This window comes from Lepidochelys olivacea (assembly GCF_965140295.1).
Source record: "Lepidochelys olivacea isolate rLepOli2 genome assembly, chromosome: 3".
Classification (NCBI taxonomy): Eukaryota; Metazoa; Chordata; order Testudines; family Cheloniidae; genus Lepidochelys; species Lepidochelys olivacea.
This window is the reverse complement of record NC_140413.1, coordinates 100,241,961-100,266,870: the sequence shown is the minus strand read 5'-3', so window position 1 is coordinate 100,266,870 and position 24,910 is coordinate 100,241,961. Positions and strand designations below refer to the sequence as shown.

The 24,910-nt window shown below is 41.9% G+C and overlaps 1 protein-coding gene across 4 annotated transcripts in view; it reads right to left on the bottom strand.

Moving 5' to 3' along the window:
• TMEM200A (transmembrane protein 200A) overlaps positions 1–24,910 on the bottom strand; it is an 83,016-nt gene that overhangs the window by 6,831 nt on the left and 51,275 nt on the right. The window contains exon 3 of one of the 4 annotated variants that reach the window (XM_084623212.1): positions 19,268–19,426. The exons of the other annotated variants lie outside the window; for them this stretch is intronic. Coding sequence (XP_084479338.1) covers positions 19,268–19,416 — 149 coding nt within the window. The 5' untranslated portion in view covers positions 19,417–19,426. The remainder of the gene's footprint in view (positions 1–19,267; positions 19,427–24,910) is intronic. 4 annotated transcript variants of the gene reach the window in all.

Below are 24,910 nucleotides of genomic sequence, written 5' to 3'. Positions count from 1 at the left end.
GATAGGCAGTGGTTGCAGCTCTCTTTTTGCCTAATTCATTCTATAAAACATAACATCTTCAGCCTGCTGATGCAAAAGCATCACAGTCACCATATAGCTTTTAAAGAACAAAGGTTTCTTTTTAAGCTTCTGACCTTCCAACTTGCAGTTGTACTAGTTTTCATGCAACAAAAATGTCAGCTCCAAAGACAGTTTAGTGATTCCGTCAGGAAGGAGAGAATTCCCCAGATTCCCTCCCTATTGAGGCCACTTTGCAGTGTGCTACTGCTGCAGGAAGGAACTCAAATGTGAAATGGCAAAACCACTAACTTTACTCTGTAACCCTATCATTTAAATCAGCTTCTGTACCAGCTGACTGGAGGATAGCTAATGTGACGCCAATTTTTAAAAAGGGCTCCAGAGGTGATCCCGGCAATTACAGGCCTGTAAGCCTGACTTCAGGAATGGGCAAACTGGTTGAAACTACAAGAAAGAAAAATATTGTCAGACACATAGATGAACATAATTTGTTGAGGAAGAGTCAACATGGTTTTAGTAAAGGGAAATCATGCCTCACCAATCTACTAGAGGTCTTTGAGGGGATCAATAAGCATGTGCAGGGCCGGCTCTAGGTTTTTTGCCACCCCAAGCAAAAAAAATTTTGGCTGCCCCCCCTCCCCCCTTTTTTTTTGGCTTTTACATGTTTGCACTTTGCAACGTTTGGGGTTTTTTGTCTTAACAAGACATAGCATAGTCTTAGCATAGCAAGACGTGGGGCCGTGGGCAGGGCTGCTACAGCCATTTCAGACTGGGATTGGCACCGCGGGAGTGGAGGTGATTGTGCCCTGGCTGGAGGGACCGGGCAGCCCACCCCCCCACCGCTTGCTCCTGCCGGCACGGGGCTGCGACGCCCAGCTCCAAGTCCTCAGTCGTGCTCGTGGGGAGGAGACAGGATGGGCTCCAGGCACCAGCAAAGCAAGCATGTGCTTGGGATGGCCGGAATGCTGCCCCTAGAAATGTGTCGCCCTAAGCACGTGCTTACTTTGCTGGTGCTTAGAGCCGGTCCTGAGCATGTGGACCAAGGGGATCCAGTGGATATAGTGTACTTAGATTTTCAGAAAGCCTTTGACAAGGTCCCTCACCAAAGGCTCTTATGCAAAGTAAGCTGCCATGGGATAAGAGAGAAGGTGCTCTCATGGATTGGTAACTGGTTAAAAGATAGGAAACAAAAAGTAGGTATAAATGGTCAGTTTTCAGAATGGAGAGAGGTAAATAGTGGTGTCCCCCAGGGGTCTGTTCTGAGACCAGTCCTATTCAACATATTCATAAATGATCTGGAAAAAGGGGTAAACAGTGAGGTGGCAAAATTTGCAGATGATACAAAATTACTAAAGATATTTAAGACCCAGGCAGACTGTGAAGAGCTACAAATGGATGTCTCAAAACTGGGTGACTGGGCAACATGGCAGATGAAATTTAATGTTGATAAATACAAAATAATGCACATTGGAAAGCATACTCCCAACTATACATATAAAATGATGGGGTCCAAATTAGCTGTTACTACTCAAGAAAGAGATCTTGGAGTCATTGTGGATAGTTCTCTGTAAACATCCACTCAATGTGCAGCCGCAGTCAAAAAAGCTAACAGAATGCTGTGAATCATTAAGAAAGGGATAGATAATAGGACAGAAAGTATCATGTTGCCTCTATATAAATCCATGGTACACCCACATCTTGAATACTGTGTACAGATGTGGTGGCCCCATCCCCAAAAATATATATTAGAATTAGAAAAGGTTCAGAAAAGGACAATAAAAATGATTAGGGGTATGGAACGGCTTCCGTACGAGAAGAGATTAATAAGACTGGGACTTTTCATCTTCCAAAAGAGATGGCTAAGGGGAGATATGATTAAGGGCTATAAAATCATGACTGGTGTAGAGAAAGTAGATAAGGAAGTGTCGTTTACTACTTCTCATAACACAAGAACTAGGGGTCACCAAATGAAATTAGTAGGCAGCAGGTTTAAAAGGAAGTATTTCTTCACACAACACATAGTCAACCTGTGGAACTCCTTGCCGGAGGATGTTGTGAAGGCCAAGACCATAACAGGGTTCAAAAAAGAACTAGATAAATTCACGGAGGCTAGGTCCATCAATGGCTATTAGCCAGGGTGGGCAGGAATGGTGTCCATAGCCTCTGTTTGCCAGAGTCTGGGAATGAGCGACAGGGGATGAATCACTTGATGATTATCTGTTCTGTTCATTCCCTCTGGGGCACCTGGCACTGGCCACTGTTGGAAGACAGGATACTGGGCTAGATTGACCTTTGGTCTGACCCAGTAGGGCCATTCTTATGTATTCCTAAAAATTAGCTTAGTCAACCTCAGGGGGATCACTGCAATTTGGTAGAAATTTACAAGAGCACAGAGCTGGTGTATTAGCTCCTGCACCATACTCTGTCCGCTGACAGTGAAGGGAGCATGGCCAGAGTCTGTATCAGCCCCTCAGAGCCTGTAACAACGTATGCCGGGCCCTTTAAGGTAGGCTTATGGCTCAGCACAATTCTGTTTCTCTGGCAAGGCTTTATGGAGATGTTGCCCAAAAAGGTCTAATGGGAGTTATGGTGCATTTCACAGACAGGAAGAAAGGAAGACCTGGTGAGTAGCAGCTGCTGATGGGTCTCTCCAGTGAGGAGGTGACTGGAGCCTGGGTAGGGCCTGAAGAGAGCAGCCTGCGATGGACAGTGGAAAGAAGCATGAGAAGGGCTCAGCATGAGACCTAGAGGCATGCAGGGCAGTAAGGACCCTAGGGAGAATAAGTTGTCCATTTGGGGAAAGACTGCTGGCAAGGCCTAGACCCAGAGCAGTGAGCCCTGCACCGAAAGATGAAGGATTGAACATGTCTAGATAATACTTAGCCCTGCCAAGAGTGCATGGTACTGAACTAGATGACCTCTCAAGGTCCCTTCCAGTTCTACGATTCTATGAGCTAGGAAGCAGGTAAAGGAACTAGCTCAGGGTAAAAGCAGTAGTATGGGTTTGGACCCTGGATTTGTACCTGCTTCTTGTTTAGCATTTCCAGGCTGGGGTTTCCAGAGAGGCTGGGAGGAATTCTCCCCTTTCACTTCCCTGCATCGAGTATGGGGGCAAAGTTGCTCAAACACAGGGCTGTGGCTCAGAAAGGAACCAGAGAGAGACAGAGAGAGAAGGAACAGCTGGAGAAGCCAGTTTGTTGTGGACTGCCATTGGATGTTTGTTTACCCCAGAAGGGGTGGAGTTCTTCTAACTTAATCAGATGGCTAAAACTACCCGCAGGCTAAGGGGGAAACTGGGGTAGTAATTGCACCCAATGGTGGATAGGTAAGCCCCAGCTATATGGCTATGGGCAGGCAGTGTAATTTAGTGCAGGGAGACCAAGATCACAAGAGTCCACACGCCAGTCCCTTCTGATTTGTACTGTGTGCTCGTCAGCCATAGCTGAGGAGCTGGGCAAATTAACAGTCACGTAGGTCATTAATTTCCATGATGCCAGCAAAGCATGAAGGGTTTGATTCCTGCATCAGTTGCTTAACAACTAATTAATTATAGGCTAAGCTTTCATTGAGGCACTGCCAATATTTTAACAAGAGGCTCTGTCATAGAGTGAATGGCCCCTTTCGGAGGAATTGGGGTTGAGTGCGCCAGTGACTGATAAACCCAGTGGGCTTCCTGAAGGTTAAGAGAAACACACTAAAACAAGTCCAAAATGCTTTCAGTGGGCATAACTGAGCCAGAGTACTTTGTGACACAACACAAAGTAAAGTACCAAGCAGAATCTGCAGTTGGAGATGGTGATTCCCAAAACCCAAGGAGAGCCTGGGAAGGGCTGAAAAGCTGTGCCCAGCATAGAAACTTGAAGACAGGACCTCAGGGGAAGGGGCTGTGCTGAGTGAGAGACTGGGGCAGGAGCAACTTTATTTTGAGTTTATTATATGCTAATAAACCAGTCGCCAAGGTGGTCTTGTTTATTAACAACTTCCCAAACAATGTATAGCAAGCCCTTCCCTTCCATTAGTCACAAAACACCTGTTCTGAGATGAATTCCAGGTATAAAACCCACCTGCCTCTCCATCTTTGTTTGTTTTATACAACACATTTCTATTCTAAGTTGCTGTACTATACCCGCTGAGTTCATGTCTTGTTGACAGGCTAGCTTCTAAAGGTGCAACAGCCTCAATGCACTACGTTTAGTCACAGTGCTAGCTTGATAATAAAAAGTTGAGAACAGTAATCCTTCTAGAACTGTGCATAATGAACTTTCCTTCCTTAAGGAGAGACTCTCTCTCTTTTCTATATGCTGCTATGTGAGGATACAGTCTGTGTCACATAACAGAGACAAGAAACAAATCCAAGGAGCTAAAGGAAGAGTGAGAATAAAAATGGCAAGAAATCTATGGCATATGAGAAAAGGCTGCTTTACAAGGGGCCATATTAATAAAGCAGTAGTATTGTTTAAAAAGGAAAGAAGAATAAAAATGGCATGTGCGTACAGGAAAATAAACCCAATGGGGTTAGAATTTCTTGTGCTTGCTTATAATTGATTGAATTTCCAGTTTATTTGAGATCTGGCTGTGTAACTTCTTCTATTTACTTTGGTTTAGCTTAAGTAAGGTACTACCCATTATGAGTAAAGTGGCAGAATCTGTCTCTAAGCCATTTCAGCATTTTATTTTATGTAAAATCATTGTTTCAATCAAAATCAGTATTTTGATCAGAAGCAGGTATTAGCTATTTGTCCAAATATCTATATTGAATATACCAGTTCATTCATAGTTATCAGTCCTAATATCTAGGAATAAGAAAAGAATCCATGACAAACTGCACCTCTAGATGAAACAGGTATAGTATTTTTCATCTTTTATGTCATAAGCTATATCTGCTTGTGATACAATTGAAAGGAAATCTTTGTGCTGAAAACTTTAGGAGCTCATTTTAATTTCAACTGCGTAGGTGAAGGATGTGGGTTTGTACATATTTATACGCATTTGTCTTTGTTCTGCTTTTATCTTCTAGAGATTGAGAAATATGGGTAAGGAGCTTCTTCTAGAATTAGAAAAAGGATACTGGAAGATAATTCTGTAGCTAAGCATCTCTAAATCTAAAATCCCAAATATACAAAACTAATGGGAATTTAGATTGAATCTTACATGATGCAGATGAGAGTGGAGATTAGACATCAACCATAAATCATGAAATAAATATTTCAAAGGACTCTGACACTTCTGAAGTGTAGCATGTGGGGGTGCAGAATAGAAGGCTTACTCTCTGTGGTATAAAGCAAAGAAGAGGTTTGTGTGACTTGGCATATGAGATTGGATATGAAGTCAGAGCATGGTTAAACATTCTGGAGCTCGGTGTGCCGAAAGATGGATGAATGCAGTTTCCCCCCTAAATCTAAACAAAGAACAATGCCCAAAACACTCAGAAATAATTTAGTTTGTAAATACTGGGCTTATTTACTTGATCCCTTAATCGTTGACCCATTCATTTCTGTACACTGAGCCAACGTTAAACAAATAAGGTGGTGTATTTAAGCCACAAACATTTGTGGAGCCTCTAAACTAGCATTTACAGACATACTAGCTAACTCCAGTTAACCGGCAATCTTTCAACTTGAGTTTAAATGAGCAAAAACTCTAGTCTAGACACACTCAGTGCAGACAATGTCATGATGTAAAACACAACATGTCCTTGTCTACACTGAATGCTAAATTAATTGTGTTAATTAACATGTTTAACAAAATGTAATTTCCCACTGTATACGTACTCAGTGAGTGGCAGACAGAACAACAGGCACAAAATTCCCTGTTGAAGAGATCCAAAGGGAGGGTTAAGGAATGTATGCTGACAGATGTGAAATCAAAGTCTGCATAAACTGTGTGATGCTTTAGAAGAGTTTTCCTTCTGATCTAAAAACATTTCATTTATATAAAATATGACCCTTCAGAGTTGCAGGAGTTAAATAGAGCCTATCTAACATTCTCCTTAGCAGCTCTGCAACCTAGAGCGCCTAAATGACTTAGGAGCCTAAGTCACATTTCCAAAGGCACCTAGGGTGGGATCCATCTAGGGACTGAAGGGTTGCCATGCTGAATGTGTCGGCACCTAACTTTTTGGTACCTAGAAAATCACTGGAACACATTGCAATCCACAAAGCCTGAGTTAAGTTCCTAGGTTCCCTATATAATGGGATCCACAAAACCCAGTACGCTAGGCAGGGAGCTCCCTAAGCTAGCCAGAGACATGCTGGCCACAGGGGTATGTGCTAAGTCCCGCCCTTCTCACAGAGATAGGTGCCTAAATCCAGGCTGCAAGGAAACACCTATCCTTGCTAGCAATCCACGAATGGGAACCAGCCACCTGGAGTCAGACAGCTGAGGCTCTTCTTGTAGGTATAAGTTATGTGCTTGCCTGCCTCACGTCATATAAAGAGTGTGGGTGTGCTGCCCACTTCATAACTAACTTTTAGCCCAGGGGTTAGAGCATGTGCCTGAGCTGTAGGAGACCCAGGTTCAATTCCCCCCTCTCTTGCAGACAGGGAGAAAGGATTTGAATGAGGTATCCCACCTTTCAGGGGTCTCCATCTCACTCTCTCTCTGGCCCAATGATTAGAGAGAGTGAGAATGACACTGTAGTCCAGTGGCTAGGGCACCCACCAGGGTCTGGTTCAGGCCCCCCTGCTCCAAGCATTTGCTAATTATTTACCCACAGAAGAACAGCTGCAACAAGAGAGGCTGAGGGAGCTACGCTTCAGACTATCCCATAGCACAGAGGTTAGAGCACTCTCCTGAAAGGATCTGCACAGGGATCCCCCCATCTGGTAAAGAGGGGGGAATTGAATCCGAGTTGCCCACACCAGAGGTAAGTGCTCTAATCACTGGGCTAAAAGTTATAAAGTAGGCACGACCACTGGATTTTTAATGAGACCTGATCCAGTAAGCAGCCCCTGAACACACCTACCAGATTGAGTCCTGCACATGACTTAAGCGGCTAAACATCTAGCTTGCCCCAGTTTGTGAATTGCTCTGGAGCTTCAGTGGGAGAAAGGTGTCCAGCTGTCTACAGGCCTGTGCACTGCTGCCGCCCACGAGGCAGAAACTTAGCTACCAAGGGAACTTTTACACTGAAAAGTTTGGCATTGCATGAGTTTAGACACCTACAGAGTTTGACGGGAGTTTTGTGGATCCCATCCCTCATGCCTAACCTACTTAGGCACCTAGTAGGATTTTCACAAGTGCCTTCCTGCCTCTTTAAGGGCCAGATTTTCAAAGGAATTTTGATGCCCAAATCATAGGACATATCTACACAACCCTGCAGTACGGACTACAGGGCTGTGAACTGCAGTGCGCAGGAACGTGTAACTCTCCCATGTAGACACTGCTGGCACAATCTAAAAGGTACTTTTGTTTGCATAGTCCTCTCTCAAAGAGGAGCATGTTAACATGAACTAGGTACCTTTTACAAAAAGAAAAGGAGTACTTGTGGCACCTTAGAGTGCTCTAACCCCTGGGCTTATGCTCAAATAAATTTGTTAGTCTCTAAGGTGCCACGAGTCCTCCTTTTCTTTTTGCGAATACAGACGAACTGAGCTGCTACTCTGAAATAGGTACCTTTTAGTTCATGCCACCAGCGTCCACTATTACACTCTGCAATTCACAATCTGTAGTCCAAACTGCAAAGCCATGTAGACAAGCCCTAAGTGTCTTTTAGTGAGACTTAGGCACTTCTGAAACTTTTACCAGTAGCCAATACCTAGATTAAAATGCCATCCCCTTACAGTGTTATAGAACCATGTCGTCCCATCAAAGCTAACAGTGAAGAGTGTTAGAACACTGAAACCCCTACCTGTGTCAGGCAAGTGTGCTAGACTGTAGTTATACTTGTAGTGGGATGGGCCCTTTGACTAATCAGCCATCATAAATACCTGTTAGCATTTAAGACCTCATCAACATTACAAAAGTAACTATATTTAAATATGGTTGTGGCTGAACCATGTTATACTGTAATCTGGTTTATTAAAATTGCCTGTTGTAACCATGTTAGAGAATGATGTTCTAGACTAGATACCTGCCAGGGTTAAAAAGCCATGGCTCTAGAAGATGGTTATAACATGATTATTTTTGTCCACATTGGCAAGACTAAATCATGTAACAGCATACCAGATTTGGGTTACAACCATTTTAACAAAAGTTTAATCATAAGTTTGTTTGTTTGCAGTGTTAACAAGGCATTGATAAAGGTCTAAAAATTTCCTTGAACTACATCACCCCTAGTATTAGGTTGTTTCTAATATTATACAATTCCTAAAGCTAATATTGTGTTTTTTGAGAGGCAGACTACTAATGAAGGACAAATCAGTATTAATAAAGAATGGAAAACGCATTATTTGAAAAAATATTCCGTTTGCTAAATGACATTGCCACGAACAGTTGAATTATGTTTGTGATACCTTGAAGTTATGAAGAAACCATTATAAAATGTATGGTAAAGCTATATAGTGCTTTCAATTTAAATTAGTATTAAATTAGTGTGAACTAGCTAAACATCCACATGAGGGCATCATTAGAGCTTCTAATCATTCACACTTATACTCAATTTGTTGACAGCTAGCCCGAAGTTATGAAAACTAAGATACCAAAAGAAATTTAGCAGTGTTGTTGTAGCCATGTTGGTCCCAAAATATCAGAGACACAAGATGGGTAAGATAGTATCTTTTTCTTGCACCAACTTCTGCTAGTGAAAGAAAGAGACATGCTTTCAAGCTACACAGAGCTCCTCTTGAGGTCTGGGAAAAGTACTCCGAGGGTATGTCTACTCTGCAATGTAAGCCCAGGGTTCGAACTGAGGCTCAAGCCTAACCCCCCTCCGTCTACACACAAATCGTGCTAATCCAGGGTTGCACAGGGTACGTCTACACTACAATTAGACACCAGCCGCAGGTGTCTAACGGCAGTTTAGACCTACCCACGAGGATGGAGAGTTCAAGCCTGAGTCAAGCTGGGATCCAGGGTTCAATCCCTATTGCTTTGCAGTATAGACACAGCCTCAGTGGACTCATGCTCTGGAGGTACCTCTACACAGCAATTAAACACATACAGTTAGCCCGGGTCAGCTGACTTGGACTCACGGGGGTCAGGCTGCTGGGCTAAAACTGCTATTTAGACATTCGAGCTCAGGCTGGAACCTGATCTGGGATCCCATGAGGGGGCTTCAGCCTGAGCCCGAACATCTACACAGCAATTTTTAGCCCCTTAGCCTGAGCCCTGCAAGCCTGAGTCAGCTGACCCAGGCCAGCTGCTGCCATGCCATGGGTCTTTTATTCCAGTGTAGATGTACCGTGGGAGTTTGCCAAAAGTATTCCACAGTCCCATGGGCCAATTTTCTTTATCTTCTGGACAGTCCAGTTTGGTGGATAGTCAAGTTTCCCCACACTGCACCATGGACAAAGAGCTGGAGTATCCACATTTAAGGAGGATAATAGGAAGTCTGGGCTATGGGTGGTTGGATTCAGGCTCACGTAATGCAGTGTAGCCTCTGGAGCTCCAGGAGTTCAACAATTCCTAACCTGGAGTTACAAATGAGCATTCATGCTCAAGCTCTAGGTTAACAAATCCATGGTCTACTAACTTGGGTTCAATTAACCCTGGGCTTACACTGTAGCATAGACATACCCAGAATGTCACAGCTAAATACAAGGTGGAACAGATTGTTTAACATAAAGTAGTGAACATGTTTTGTAAGAAACCATTCAAGGTGAAGTGGCCTGTTAACATCTCTGCAGTCATTACCTCCACCCCCAACACACTTTTGAAGATCCCTGGGTTCTACACATGCCTATTCCAACTTGTGGTGTACCTCATCCCGTGCACTAAATGGCCCAATAGCAACTACATGGGTGAAATCAGATAGCCGCTATGCTCTCGAATGAACTCACACAGATAAATGATAAAAGACAAAAATACCATATCACACATGGGAGACACTTTTCACAAAATAATCACTCTGTATCTGACCTCTCAGTCCTCACTGTCATAAGAAACCTGCACAACACCTTCAAAAGATGAGCCTTGGTGCTTAAATGCATAACTTTGCTAGACACTAAAAATCATACTCCTAATAGAGATGCTGGATTTATGTCTTACTACAACAATCTGTAACCAACTAACCTCCCTTTTTGTCCTATGACTGCAGTGGTGTTAATGGACCAATTCACCTTGAATGGTCTTTTAAAATATGTGTTCACTACTTATCCTAAATAATCTGTTCCAACTTGTATTTAGCTGGGACAGTCTCAGTACCTTTCCCAGACCTGAAGAAAAGCTGTGTAAGCTCAAAAGCTTGTCTCTCTCATCAACAGAAGTTGGTCTAATAAAAGATGTTACCTCACCCACCTTGTCTCTCAGAATCAGTTTAAGTCATACAAAAACAGTGAATTAATATTTCATATATACAAAATCATGAGGGGGCACTTATGGGAATGTCAATATCTCAATATAAAGAAATATTTAAGAAGCCTAAATTTGGCACTCACAAATGAGTTCTTCTCACAAACGCTTTTGAAATGGGACCTTACCCAGTACCATTAGTGTTAAAATGACATAGAATGACCATACTTTGGTTACAATACTCAAAACTGCAGATGGCAAGAATCTGCAGGGACCAAAACAACATATCAGTAATGAGACATTAGGAGAAAGTCATGCTGAAACATAGAGGTGTACATTATCAGAATGGTACATAGGGATTTGGGCAGCAAATTCCCTTAAGCAAATATATAATTGCTTAGCTATTTTTTTCTACATTAGATAACCCTATCAGCATCCACGATGTTAGGGCACAGGATTTAGGGCTGATCCTTTGACTTTGTCACCCCTCTGCTTGAACTGATGAAAACCAGCAGCAACAACGTGAAGCTAGAAAGTGGAAGCTGTGGTAAGAAAAGAGGAGTGCAGCCATCCAGTGCCTTTGTGCCTTCTTCCATGTGAGGGAAGTTCCTATTCCCATCAACTCAGGCATCTAAAAACCCTAGCTAGAATAAGGGCCAATGAGATACTAAGGAAGAACAGTTTCCTGTGCCAGCATACTGTATTTCTAGTTTGCCCACCCAGTGGTCCAATTCCTGTTCACACAGAGACCTGCTTCTGCTCAGATAGCCCTCCCTCCACCATTCTGCCTTCCCTACCTCAGATACCTGTTTCCCTTCCTCGACCCAAACCAGTCAGCCTTTGCTCCTGTTATACCAATAAAATAAAAACCAGCAGGATCTTATTAAAGGGGAAAAGGCAAAATGCCACATTTATTGTGAATACAGAAAGAATCATAGTAAGCAGTTAGTTATAGCTATAACATTCCATTCAATCCCATATTTATTCACACATTCATTCATACACACACACACACAGGTTCTGCAAGGTTGTTATCATAGTTACCATCTTTAGAGTTGCTCATGCCAAGCCACTGTGGCTTGGACATGAGGTGGCCACAGGTGGCCTGGACATGAGGCGGGAACAGGGCCTTGTCAGATGCACATCTGATGCTCCTGGAAGTTGGTTTACAGAATCAGACCCCAAAGTTCTCACTTACCAGAGTCCATTTTTATAGGAATTTCTTCCTATGTCAGTCTATGGGAATTGCTTCATCATGCTGTTGCTGAATCAATCAGCAGATGGCACATTTCTGACGGCTCCGTGCTGCCAGATGTTATCTTGTTCTTTGGTTCTCCCATTCTTGAGGCTGTTGGGTGGATTCCAGTCTGCCCTCCGGGGATCCTCTGGTTATTTCCACTTGACGCCTTCTTCAGCCGATGGACACTGAATTCTTAGGCTGGCACCTCCCTGATCATTCAGTTATTATCCACACCAAGCATCCATCCACATACATCCTGTATCTCTATTTTAATCACAATTGTTAACAAAGCGAGATGAATACAACAAAAGAGCGGGGAGTCTCTGGGTGCTGTTTCTGTTGTTACAGAGTATTGCTTTGAGTCTCTCTCTGTGTGAGTGGTTGTTGTTACAAAGAATTGCTTTGAGAACAGACTCTGTCTTAGAATGTACTAACACAATTAGCAGCTTGCAAGTTTCACGCATAGAGGGAGAGAAACAATACCTAAAACCAAGAGACCTCTTAATTAGTAATACCCCGGAATTTAAACTATGGGGAATCAAACTCATTTGTGATTTTAATACAGAACTTCTTTAATATGATCCAACACTCCCACCTCCTATCCCTTACCTACTTTGCCACAGAGCACCCAGGGTTCCCTTGCACTCCCTGAGACCTAACTCACTGTCCACTATGCACTCAGAACTAAATTTCAAATACCTATTTCTAACTCCAGCTTTGTCCCAGAGTGTAGCCACTCTGAAACAAGGCAAAGTTGTTGTTGCTTGGTTGTGAAACTATAAATCAGTATACTTCTGCTCAGCTATTTGTGGAAAATGTATCACACCACATTCAAAATCAGTACCAGTCACTACCACTACAGACAGGATTCCTGCTAAAGAGTTTGTAGAACTGTAGGCTACCAGGACTGAGAAAAAAAGAGAATGTCCCTAACATATGAAGAACAATAAATAGAATACTGGCTAAAGAATTGAGGTACCAGTTATAGACCTAATAATGGATGTGTTTCAGGTCCTGTATTTAGCTGAAAACGGAAGCTCTTCATTCACAGAGTCTGGTTTTATGCCTCTCATAAATTAGATGCATTATGTGGTTTGTGGACAGGACCTCAACCTCGCTCAGACAGATGTTGGAATTGAGCAGCAGTACATAAAATCTGACATAGCAAGTGACCCATACCTAAATGAAAGCTTTATTAATGCACATCATAGGTTAAAATTTATTCACAGTTACACATGCAAAGTTCTTTTTGAAGCTATTAGGGGACCCACTTCTACCTGTAGGTAGAATCTGGCCCTATGTTGTTAATAAGCTACCTTATCTTGGTCCTGAATCTGACTGCTCTCAGTTACAGATGTACATCAATTAATTTCATCAATGGGAGATGCCCCTTATTTACACCAATTTGGTGTAAAGATCAGAATCAGATACCTAAAATATAAATAACGTATTTGTGTTTAAATTAGAAATGAAAAAGAATGCAAACTTAAACTATTCAGGAAATCATATTAAAAGCTGGTGATTTGGATTGTGATACTTTTATAAGGAACCCAGAGATTATTTCAATAAGAAGTTAAAAGGCCACATGAAAGAGAATCTAGAGTTATGTTTTTCCAATTACTGTAAAATTTATAGTATGTTTCTTGCTTTAGGGTCTCTTCAGACCATCACAGAGGATTGCTCATATTAGTCAGTTTTCTATCTCTAAATCATTAACCCAATTTCTTGATACATTGCTCAAGAGAAAAGAAGGTCAATAAATCTGCCTCTGCAGACTACAAAGCACCAGCAGATAAGTGTGGGTTTTTTCTTTTCTAAAAAAACGCTTCTGGATTGTCAGCTGTGTGGGAATGCTGAGTGAAGAAGTTGGGAAGGTGGGAGAAATGTATGGGGGGGAAGATAGCTGTAATAGATTGAAGCAGTAGGTATCTACCAACATTCATATGACCACAGAGGGTACATCTACACTGCAATAAAACAACTGCAGCTGGCCCGTGTCAGCTGACTCGGGCTCAGGCTGTGGGGCTATAAAATTGAAATGTAGACTTTAATGCTCAGGCTGGGATCTCAGAGCCCAGGCTCCAGCCCGAATACCTTTGCTGCAATTTTATAGGCCTGCAGCCTGAGTCCCATGAGCCCAAGTCAGCTGACATGGGCCAGCAGCAGGTGTTTTATTGCAGTGTAGATATGTACAGAGCTACTTATCTTTCGGTTTACAGTATGTGGGGGGATGGTCATGCTATATATACACTACCAATTATGTTTTTTTTTTAAAATAGCATCCTAGGGATGCTTTTCTAAAAGTAGACAATTCAGACAGCTAATGTGACAAGTGAAAACAAAATGAATACTCAAGTATATTTAAGGGTATTCATTAGTATCTAAAATTTTGTATGGCACCTTTCACAAATATCTATTTTATTTGCATTGCTGTAGTGTTTAGAGGCTAATCAGTCAGTGATCAGAGTCCCATTGTGGCAAGCACTGTTCAAACATACAATGAAGGGACAGTTGCTACTCCAAAGAGCTTACAATTTAAGTATAAGACAAGAGACAGCAGATGGATACAACAAACAGATGGCAGAGCACAAGGTAACAGTGAGACCATTATTAGTAGTGTAATAAGTAGCAGTCACAGGATACCAGTTGCCTAAACATTATCAAGTGTTTTTTAGGCATCCTATCATAGGTGTGTCTTAAAAAGAGATGTAAAGAAAGCTCATTCACCTCCTCTACAGTGGCCTTGTGGATTTTGACATTGTAGAAGCAGTGGCATGGGAAAAATTGTAAAGGTGCTTATTGGAAAATTTGACAAATGTGCTGTCATAAATATAAAGGGAAGGGTAACCACCTTTCTGTCCACAGTGCTATAAAATCCCTCCTGGCCAGAGGCAAATCCCTTTCACCTGTAAAGGGTTAAGAAGCGAAGATAACCTCTCTGGCACCTGACCAAAATGACCAACAAGGAGACAAGATACTTTCAAAGCTGGAGGGGGAGGGGGGAACAAAGGGTCTGTCTGTCGGTGTGATGCTTTTGCCAGGAACAGATCAGGAATGCATCTCAGAACTCCTGTAAAAAGTTAGTAAGGAATCTAGCTAGAAATGCGTTAGATTTCCTTTTGTTTAATGGCTGGTAAAATAGCTGTGCTGAATGGAATGTATATTCCTGTTTTTGTGTCTTTTTGTAACTTAAGGTTTTGCCTAGAGGGATTCTCTATGTTTTGAATCTGATTATCCTGTAAGGTATTTACCATCCTGATTTTACAGAGGTGATTCTTTTACTTTTTCTTTAATTAAAGTCTTCTTTTAAGAACCTGATTGCTTTTTCATTGTTCTTAAGATCCCAGGGTTTGGGTCCATGTTCACCTGTACAAATTGGTGAGGATTTTTACCAAGCCTTCCTAGGAAAGAGGGTGTAGGGCTTGGGGGGATATTTTGTGGGGGGGGAGGGGAAGACTTCTCCAAATGGGCTCTTTCCTTGTTCTTTGTTTAACACGCTTGGTGGTGGCAGCATAGGGTTCAAGGACAAGGCAAAATTTGTACCTTGAGGAAGTTTTTAACCTAAGCTGGTAAGAATAAGCTTAGGGGGTCTTTCATGCAAGTCCCCACATCTGTACCCTAGAGTTTAGAGTGGGGAAGGAACCTTGAAATGTGCTATCAAGGATGGCACTGCAGATATGATTGGCAGGTTGATAATATGTATGTGAGAGGCCATGAAGGGCCATAAAAGAGAAAACAAGTTAGTCTGTGCTTGTTCAAGGCAATCAATGTACTGCAGCAAAAACAACCACCAATGTCACAGTTCAGCAGGCTAACTAAGTAAGTAACTGGATGAAAAACTGTTTAGTTTTAAAATATGCACAGGAATTAGCAGCTCAAATACCAGGAGGGCAAAAGTTCCATCCAAAATGAACAAAAGCCTGACACTGAGATAACGGATGACAGAGATGCAAGCAATAAGGACCACACAGAGTGAACATAGAGGGCAGAAGGCAGAGATGAACCAGATCAGGGAACTACGTGCAAAGGCCTGGAATGTTAGAGACAGAATGTTACCCTGAATTCATAACTTAACCAGTGCAGATGACTAAATAAGAGAGTAACATGGAGGAGAGAAAAGAGGCAATGAAAAAAAAAAATCAAATGAACCACATGATTCTGTATCTACAGCAAATGAGAAATCAATGAGACAGAAAGACCACTGAGAATTGAGTTACAGGTGAATCAAAGCAGGCACCATTTTAACTGTGAGAACTATATAACACAGTCAGGACTGCTTACTTGACCCGGGAGCTGGTCAAACCCTGGTGGTTCATTTTGAGGATTCAATTCTATATAACTAAAGCCTACCAGAAATATCCCTCCTCCTTTTCTACCCCTTTACTCCTTCCAGTCACAGGCACCCTTTACTTCACAATTTTGTCTTTGGTTGGTAGTGAGTGGTTCACCCTCTTCTGCATGCTGCCTAACAGTACCCCTCACTGGTGTGCTTGATGCATGCCTCCCACCTTTGTCATGTGGATCACTAGGTAGGGCCATTCTCCTGAAACATCATGGTCTTCAAGGAGGCCAAGAAGCTGACCTTAGCAACCACATAGGGCCTGCTACAGAGCTCATAGAAGTCAATGGAAAGGCTGCATATTGACTCCATAGATGCTGGATTAGGGTCATAGGCAAAAAGTGAGAGAAATAAGCTGTACAGGCAGGCGACCTCCATAAGTCTCTGATATCTAGGTAGGGTAACACCTGGAAGAAGAGGTTAGGCTGTGTGGCTAGCATCAATCTATGTATACCGGACTCTTGTGGTCCTGGGCTGATGACTGAGGGCTTTGCTGTAAACCAGATGTATCCTAATTGAGAGGCTGGGTTCTGCTTCCTATACAAGTGCCCTTTAAATAGCCATGAATTTCAGAAATGTTTAACAAATGGAATCTGCAAGTCTTTACAGCTGAGTTGGTGTGTGGGTAAAAGCGCAGGTCAGAATCAGTGATACTCCCAAGAGTTGTGCTTTGGGGCTGGGGTTAAAACAAGAAGATTAACCGCAAAATAGAAAGACCCAACTATGGAAAACAGTAGTGGGGCCAGGGAAAAAAAAAAAGATTTCTTCCTTTGTCCTAGTCATTAAAAAATAGATCCCCAAGCTGCCATTAGGGACAGCTCATTTCTTTGTTGATCCTTTTTCTCTTTTCATCCTGACGTTCTGCCTTTTTAGAGGACTTGTTGCCAATTCTAGGTGGGAAGCATAGATACTCCTAATAGTGTGGAGCTACTTAAAACTGTGCTTGGAAACATTCACAGGGAAAGTCTGGCTACACTATATATTTAATTGTTTTGGTATGGTGGGTTGGTCTCTGCAAGGGTTGGGGAGCGGGGTGGGTAGGGCGCTGCTAGAATGCAACAGCACTTGCATGCCACCCTGTCAACCCAGCTTAGAGGGAACACTGCAGGTACCTAGCAACAGGTCGGCACCAATGCCGCACCCGCTGGCCTCTCAGCAAGAGTGCTGTCACTGCATGTTGCCATGACAGCAAAAGTACAAGAACAAGTACATCACGGCTGGGCAGCCTTACCGCAGAAGCACAGATTTAGAACTCCCAATATCTGTTGTACATCTATTTTTGCAGAAGTATAAATCCATAAATATGGCAAGAACCAAGCTAACAGCACAAGTGTCCAGTTCTACAGTGTGTTTCTGAGTGTGCTCCTAAAACACTGGAACTTAGACAGGTCTCCACAGCTGCAGAAACAAGACAATGTATTGGATGATTTAGCCTGCCATGGAGCCACTGGGACAAATTCACGGGTGACTAACAATCTGGAAGGAATTACAACCTCTTCCACCATGACCACCTCCAATGTGAAGGTCTCACCAACTGAGACTCCCATACACACAATCTACACAAGGATTTTTTCACAAAAAAGTTCCCACTCTTGCTAGAACCATTTCAGCTCCACCAGGTCAGTAACAGTGGGAACCCTAGTGTAAATTACAGAAAACCTACCTGGTAAGCCTGGACCATGATATCCCCTAAACTCCCTTCCAGTACTCCTAGAGAATGCAAACCACCCAGAAGCCCACAGCCCTGACAACCCTCTGAACTAGCCAGCAGAGCTGGCCAGAAGCAGAGATTTGAGCATGCTGTCTCATCCTAGTTCCCCGGCTCATAATCCAGTCCCAAAGCTCCACTCCAGGTGGTGCAGCTTCATACTGCTCCCCAACATTACTCCACTATTGCGGTCACTGCTTCTTAGTACACACTACGTCTGTGCTTGACTAAAGTCATCTGATCCCAATTGTGTCACATAATATAGAATGTTTTGTGCTGTGAAACATATTGCTATAAAACATGCAAGCAGTGCAATTCAACCAAGTTAACCTGGCTGTTGGAATCTTAATTTTTGCATTTTCTGACACTCGGGAATTAGCTGTGCAACTGAGCATTGCATCAAGATTGATTTTTGTGTTTAATGACATATTTTGGCTTGGTGAGATGTTCTGATGAACTCGCTTTAATTGTGCTTGCCCTGGCCTTATGCTAGTATGTACTTCATTGCTTAATCCATGCCTGCTCCAATTTTCTCCACTGCAGGCTACAGCACTTTCCCCACTGCTTTAGTACTTATACCCTCCCCCCATTTAAATGGATTCCTCACTGTCTTACTGTAAACCCCAAAGCAACCCCCTTTTCTTTACTGAATCAATTATTTGAAAAATCTATTACTTTAAAAAAGAGCGTAGGCAATAAAAAGAACATGGAGAGAGGGCAGACAGAACAGAGTAGATGTAGAAGGGAAGACAATTATAGTTTTATTTGTGCATGCAAGGTGAGCTGGGGAAGGGAGGTGCTTTTCAGCATGGCTTGGTTCATCTATATCGTTATACCACCTCCTCTCTTAGCCAGCACACATGGTATGGGGAAACTGCAGTTTTTAAGGAACTTTATTTCTCTGACGTAGTAACTACGTTACATCATAGGAATGCCAATTTTGAGGACTAATGTTAGCTGGGGATTAATGACAAGCATTTCTTTACTTTGTTGAAACTGATGGTCAGCAAGGGATATTGCTTCCAGTAGAGAACTCCTGACTCACATGTCCTATGGGTAAAATATTAAAGACCCCAATATACCACATGGTTTTAGACAGTGCTACAGTAAAGTGATGATCCTGGATATCAGTAATATAAATATATTTAAATTGGTTAGATTCAACCCTGGGTTTATGCTGGCAGGAATACTATTCATCTTTAGAACACATAACAATTTACCAAGGGGACTATCCCCATTCTGTAGATGGAGTAACTGCTACACACACACACACACACACACACACAAATAGGGTAAAATTTTAGAAAGTGTCTAAATCCCATTTTCAAAAGTGACTTAGGCTCCTAGGTCTCTTAGACCTTTTGGAAAATATTATCCTTAGGTTCTGAACCAGCAAACATTTATGCACGTGCTTAACTTTAAGCATGTGAATAGACACATTGACAATTAGATCTCCCCTCACTCCTTTCTTTTTCCTATCTAATAATATGGCTATGGCTCCTTCTCATTGACATGCAATAACCTCCCCAGCTCCCTACTTACGCATAAGCCACTAATAGGCTTTGGCTCTTACCCGTCCTCCCTGCTAACCTTTTCCCTCTTCACTCCTCTGCTGTCCACATCCACCAACTTCTTAAGGAATCTCTTTTTAGGCTCAGGGTTTGTGGCAGCCTCTCTGCTGGTGAATCCAGATCTGGCAGGGTGTGGATTGTGTAGCCACATTTTGTGCTGTCTATTAGAATTTGTAAATGGAAAAACAAAGGAAAACCATTTAAAAAAAAAAAAAGAAAGAAAAAAAAGAAAAGAACATGCCATGCTGTCAGTAGTCCTAATCTGTTTATATGGTGACTCTTTTTTCTATTTTAGGATATAATCTTTGGCATTTTTCACTCTTTATTTCAGCATTCCAATCTGTTTGGGATATTTGTCTCTATAAACCGCAAACAGAAACAGAAAATGTTTTTTTTTTTTTGACTCCCACTACTAAAAAAAACATAACTCACGAGTAACGCTGCGAGTCTTTCACAGAGGTCCAGGAAGTCCTGGATTCTGTGACTTTCTGGGACCTTCGTGACTTCTGCAGCTGCACTGGCTGCTGCTGGGGTGGCCTCGAAGCCAGCTGCACTGGCTGCTGCTCAGGCAGCCCTGGGCAGCTGGCCCTGGGGCCACCCGAGCAGCAGCCAGTGCAGCTGGTTTTGGGGGCTGCTGGAGCAGCATTTGTCCTGCCCCAGAGCACCAGTCCCGAAGCAGCAGTCCTAGGGGCAGCTCCAGAGCCCGTCAGAGCAGCAGGCGGCCAGGGACAGTGAGCCCCTAACGTCAGAGCAGGGGCCAGCTGTCAATCCCGCAGGGGACCCCAGAGCAAATGTGCCCTTGGGCCCCAGGAGCAGCTAAGATTTAGTCAGAGATATATTTAGTAATAGTCATGGACAGGTCACGGCCATGAACTGTTGTTTATTGCCTGTGATCCGTCCATGACTTTTACTAAAAATACCCATGACTAAATCTTAGCCTTACTCATGAGAGATTCTTTTAAAGTCTAATTGGATTAATATGGCAATAATATTTTTAAAGTAAAAATTCTCAGAGAAAGGTTAGCAAAATTGCTACTAAAGATTTATCTGCCTGTTGCTGAGGGAGCCTTTCTGATTACAAAATGCCTTTAATCTCTCTCTCTTAAAACAGGTTTCTATGCAGTTCAGAATCCACTTTAAATCCCAAGAACTCTCTTCCTACTAAATTTTGTAGTAAGAGGAAGAATGTATCATAAATCCCATTGCAAAAGAAAGATATCGATCTGTCTGTCTGTCTAACAGCATACTGACATATTGTGCAATAGCAAGAATTCCTTCTAAACTCTCTGCTGGCTGAATATTAACCAGATTTAGCATCAATATTCTTATGCTGCTTAGTAGTGAGAATGCTTGTATGTGTATCATGTAAAACCATATAATAAGTCCAAAGGGATGATAAGTTACTCAGTGATGGTTAACAAAACTTTCCATCAGATCTCAACGATTGACATATTAAATAGATAACTGAGTACAGGTCAAGTTTAAATTCTGCCTGTTTAGATGCTTAATAAATGAATTGATAAATAAATGCAATAAACAAATTACACAAGCCATTGTTTATTTTCCTCTCTGCAAACTGTCTTGTTGAAACAGTCCAGCTGCCATAAAGTCTGCTTTCTGCTATGAAGAAAGCAATGGTTCATAGTTTGGAATTTAATATTCAACTGAAAGTCTCAGCAAATAGTCTTTTCCACATGGAGCTGAAATGACGCTCATGTTCTGGACCACGTGTTGTCTGGGTCACTTTAAATTTTTAAAATAAACCTTTTTCTATAAATGTAAGGTTTTGCCTCAATCAGGATAAGTGTTTTTTCAAACTGATCTCCTTGAGAATATCTATCTTTAGCACCATACTTAAAGGTGAACTGCATAGCCAAACAAAAGAGGTTTGTGTCCTGTATAAAGGTGGCAAAAAAAATATTAAGCTTTTACATTAGAAATTGAACTGCAGCTTTTCCAGCCCTGTCTGAAGGAGGAAGGAGTTGTTGAGATACTCCAATGTTACTCTGTGAGGAGGTCATTTGCGAGATACCTGTGGCATAAAACAGCCCAGAGTCAGCATCTTCTCCCTCCTCAAATAAGAAATCTGAAGTTCAGGTTTCAGCCTCAAACTATGATCTAATTGTTCAGATCCTCCAAAGACTGACAGAGCTCTTCAGCACAGGATTTGATCCTGCCAGATGCTGAGCACTCCAGCCCATTCTAACAATGCACTTAACTGGCATGCTGAAATTTGAGCATATGAATAGTCCATTGACCTCAGTAACACTACTCATGTGCTTAAAGTGAAACATCTACTTTGTAAATCCAAGTGTTTTGCTGGACTGACCCAGCATACACCTTGCAAAACTGAGCCCATAAACAGGGAAACCAAGGCCTGATCTTGCTAATGTAAATGATAGGCACAGAGACAGACAAACAGACAAAGAAACAAATGAGGCTAACTTCATGCATAAGAAAGTAAGAGTGTAAGACACACAGTTCCTTATTCTTTGTTGTTCACTTTTAATGTAGGAATTCTATTTTCTTTCTAGCTCTTTATATAGAGGATCACAACATATTCAGAGATAAGGTCTGTTTTTTTTTAAAAAAAAAATCATACATTAAATTGGTGTTACACAAAATGCTGAAAAATGCACACATGCACTGGGGGCCGGAGGAAGGAACCTGAGACACAATTCATCTAATATCAGTCTCAGTAACTGAAGGTGTTGATTTTAGCAAATATTTCAAACAGTGTTATTTTTAAATTGATGTCTATTAAAAGAAACATTTTTTGAGAATGTAAAACACAAAATCTGAAATCAGTTATAGATGTGCATGCTGACAAATGCCTATATCCTGCAAATTGCAGGATTGCAGTCTTATACATTACCAATACATTTACATCAGAAAATAAAATAGTTAAAAATTATTCCATTCCCCCTTCTCTTGCTTTCCCAAATCGTGAATTTATGCTCCCATATTATAAACATCTTAAGCAAGAGCAGAATTGGGCCCTTAACTTTTCAGGGTGCTATCAACAGTTGCAAGAAAATGTAAGATATTTATTTCAAGATTTGATAAGTATGTGAAGGGCTAAAGGCCCAGTACTGCAAACTGGTGGATGTTTCTATGGGGCAAATAGTGCTCCTTTGGATCAAAATTGTATCCTCAATGAACTTCTACTCCTTTTTACTCACATGAGCCATCCCACTGAAGTTAGAGAATAAGGATCATTGCTTGTTAAGTTCTGACAAATGCTCCATACTGTAAAAGACTCATATAAAGATAGTCCCTGTTCCAAGAAGCTCATGTAAGTGTTACAGGCTCAGATTCACTCTTTCAAAACAGTTTGTGGGTTTTAAGCTTTCTACATACATGGGATCTTGGCTGTTTTTAAAAGGCTTTGCAGTTCACTTTTAACACGTAGGTAATTTCATCCACAGGATGAATATTCATCCATGATGCTAAATGCTATATTTCTTAAGCACTGAAACTCCAGCAGGCAAGGAATGCTGGAAAAGGCCATATTTCTCAAACCTTCTTTCTTTTCCTCTTGTTTCTGGGTTGTCTGGTTTTGATGCTTGTTTGTTTTTCCGTGCTGCCCTATTTGTTTCTCACTTTCATCTCAATTGATTTTTCTTAAGCTCTTTAAGGCCAACATCTTTGACAGGGGGGGAAATCTCATGAAAAATAAATCTGCTAGATTTTTGTGTGTCTGAAACAACACTCTATACAAACTCCAGATCAAGTTTTAAACGAGACAGAGAATATGCAGATGCCTTCAGAAAACAATGAAAGGCATGAAGGAAAGTCCTTTCTGCCCCTAGAAGGAGCGATCCCATAGTCACAGAACATATGCAATTGCTTATTCTATGGCATGTAAACACTGGCTGTCAGTACCATAACTGCAATATCATGGAAGCACAGTATAAAGGCCCTACTATATAACAACTGAACAGTATTTGTGGACCTGGCTACAAAACACTTGTCCCCTCACCCAGTAACAACAGAATAGTGTGAACGGTACCTTAACCATGTTCCCAAACTGTATTCGTAGGAACACAGGAATTGCCTTGCTGGACTCAAACAGTGGTTTTAGCTACGGCAATATTGGATGAAATCTTGACCCTATGGAAGTCGACGGCAAAACTTCCATTGACTTGAATGGGACAGGATTTCACTCACTGAGTTAGAAGAGTATTTGTTTCAGAGTAGCAGCCATGATAGTCTGTATCCGCAAAAAGAACAGGAGTACTTGTGGCACCTTAGAGACTAACAAATTTATTAGAGCATAAGCTTTCGTGGAACTTCATTGGTTTTAAACTGCACCTCTCCATACACACACAAAATCCATAGCACTGAAGCAGGCAACAAGACTTATGAAAGAAAAACCTCAGTGTGCAAGAGTAAACTGTTTATAATTTAACACGGTCGGATTTTCTAAATCATTATGTAACTATTCTCCAGAGGGTTATCCAATGGGATGTGCAGCTCTAGAGTTCATCCATTTTTTAAGATATCCATAAGCAACAACAAAATTCTTATCCCCAATACAATTGAAGTGAAACTATGAAAGGAAAAAATATGAAAAATCAGTCTTTAAAAATCAATATAATTAAATCCAAAAATAGTAAAATGTCAATCATAAGATTATGATTATTGCATGGCATAACTACAGGACAGAGTTAAGGATATGTGGGTGTTGTCACAGGGTAGCTAGCATCTTAAATGAAATGGGGCCCAGCTCTCCTGTTCCAGTCTGGGTGCTCCCTAATTTGGTATAATGAGGACGGTGGAGCTGCCCCCAGAGTTATAAATGAGAAACAGCAAGGGAGGACACAGAATCCAGAGAGAGAAGCTGAGGTGGATTGAGAGCTTTGGGGGGTGGCGGGGGGAAGAGAATCACAGCCGGGGCAAGGGAGGTAACGCTTCTGACAGAGAGAACAGTGAGAGTTCCCTAGTAACCACTGGAGCCAGATCGGACTGCTGACACCAAAATGCAGCTGCAGGTGCATGGATCACCTACAAACTTCCCCAGGCCAGAAAGCCATGGCAGGAGAGGATCCAAAGGCTGAGGGCAGCAGAGGGAGATGGCTGCTGGCTATCTGAGCTCAAGGACTGAAGTCTGGGGAACAATGAAAGGGTGAGCCCACTGATGTATCCAGGTGAGAATTAGAACCAGACCTGAGATCAAAAACAGGGAAGCACCCCAGCTAGAGGGGCTGGTGTGAAGCATGGTGAGAGTTGCCAGAGCTGTACCTTAGAGGTCAGGTGTGCTGACAGGCAATGGAGCTGTACCACAGAGCCTCAGCATGGTGAGAGATGCTGGAGCTTTACCTGGTATGTTGATGACCTGCTGGAACTTGAAAGATTGAATGTACTTCTTTGGACTGTGCTGAGGAATTCTGTATTATAGTTGTGGGACTTTTGTTATAATTTACATGCACAGGGCTGTTTTTTTGTAATATATTAACCAAGTAAAGGCTATTTATACTTGGAAATCTTGTATGGAGTTACTGGGGACTTTGAAAGAGCGAAACAACCACCTTGTCACAAGTGCCTTAACTGTGCATTTCTTACCTTAAAATGTTTGGATTTCTTGTAAGTGTAACCATAACTATATATTTCCTGGCTTTATAATGCTTTATTTTGGGATAATT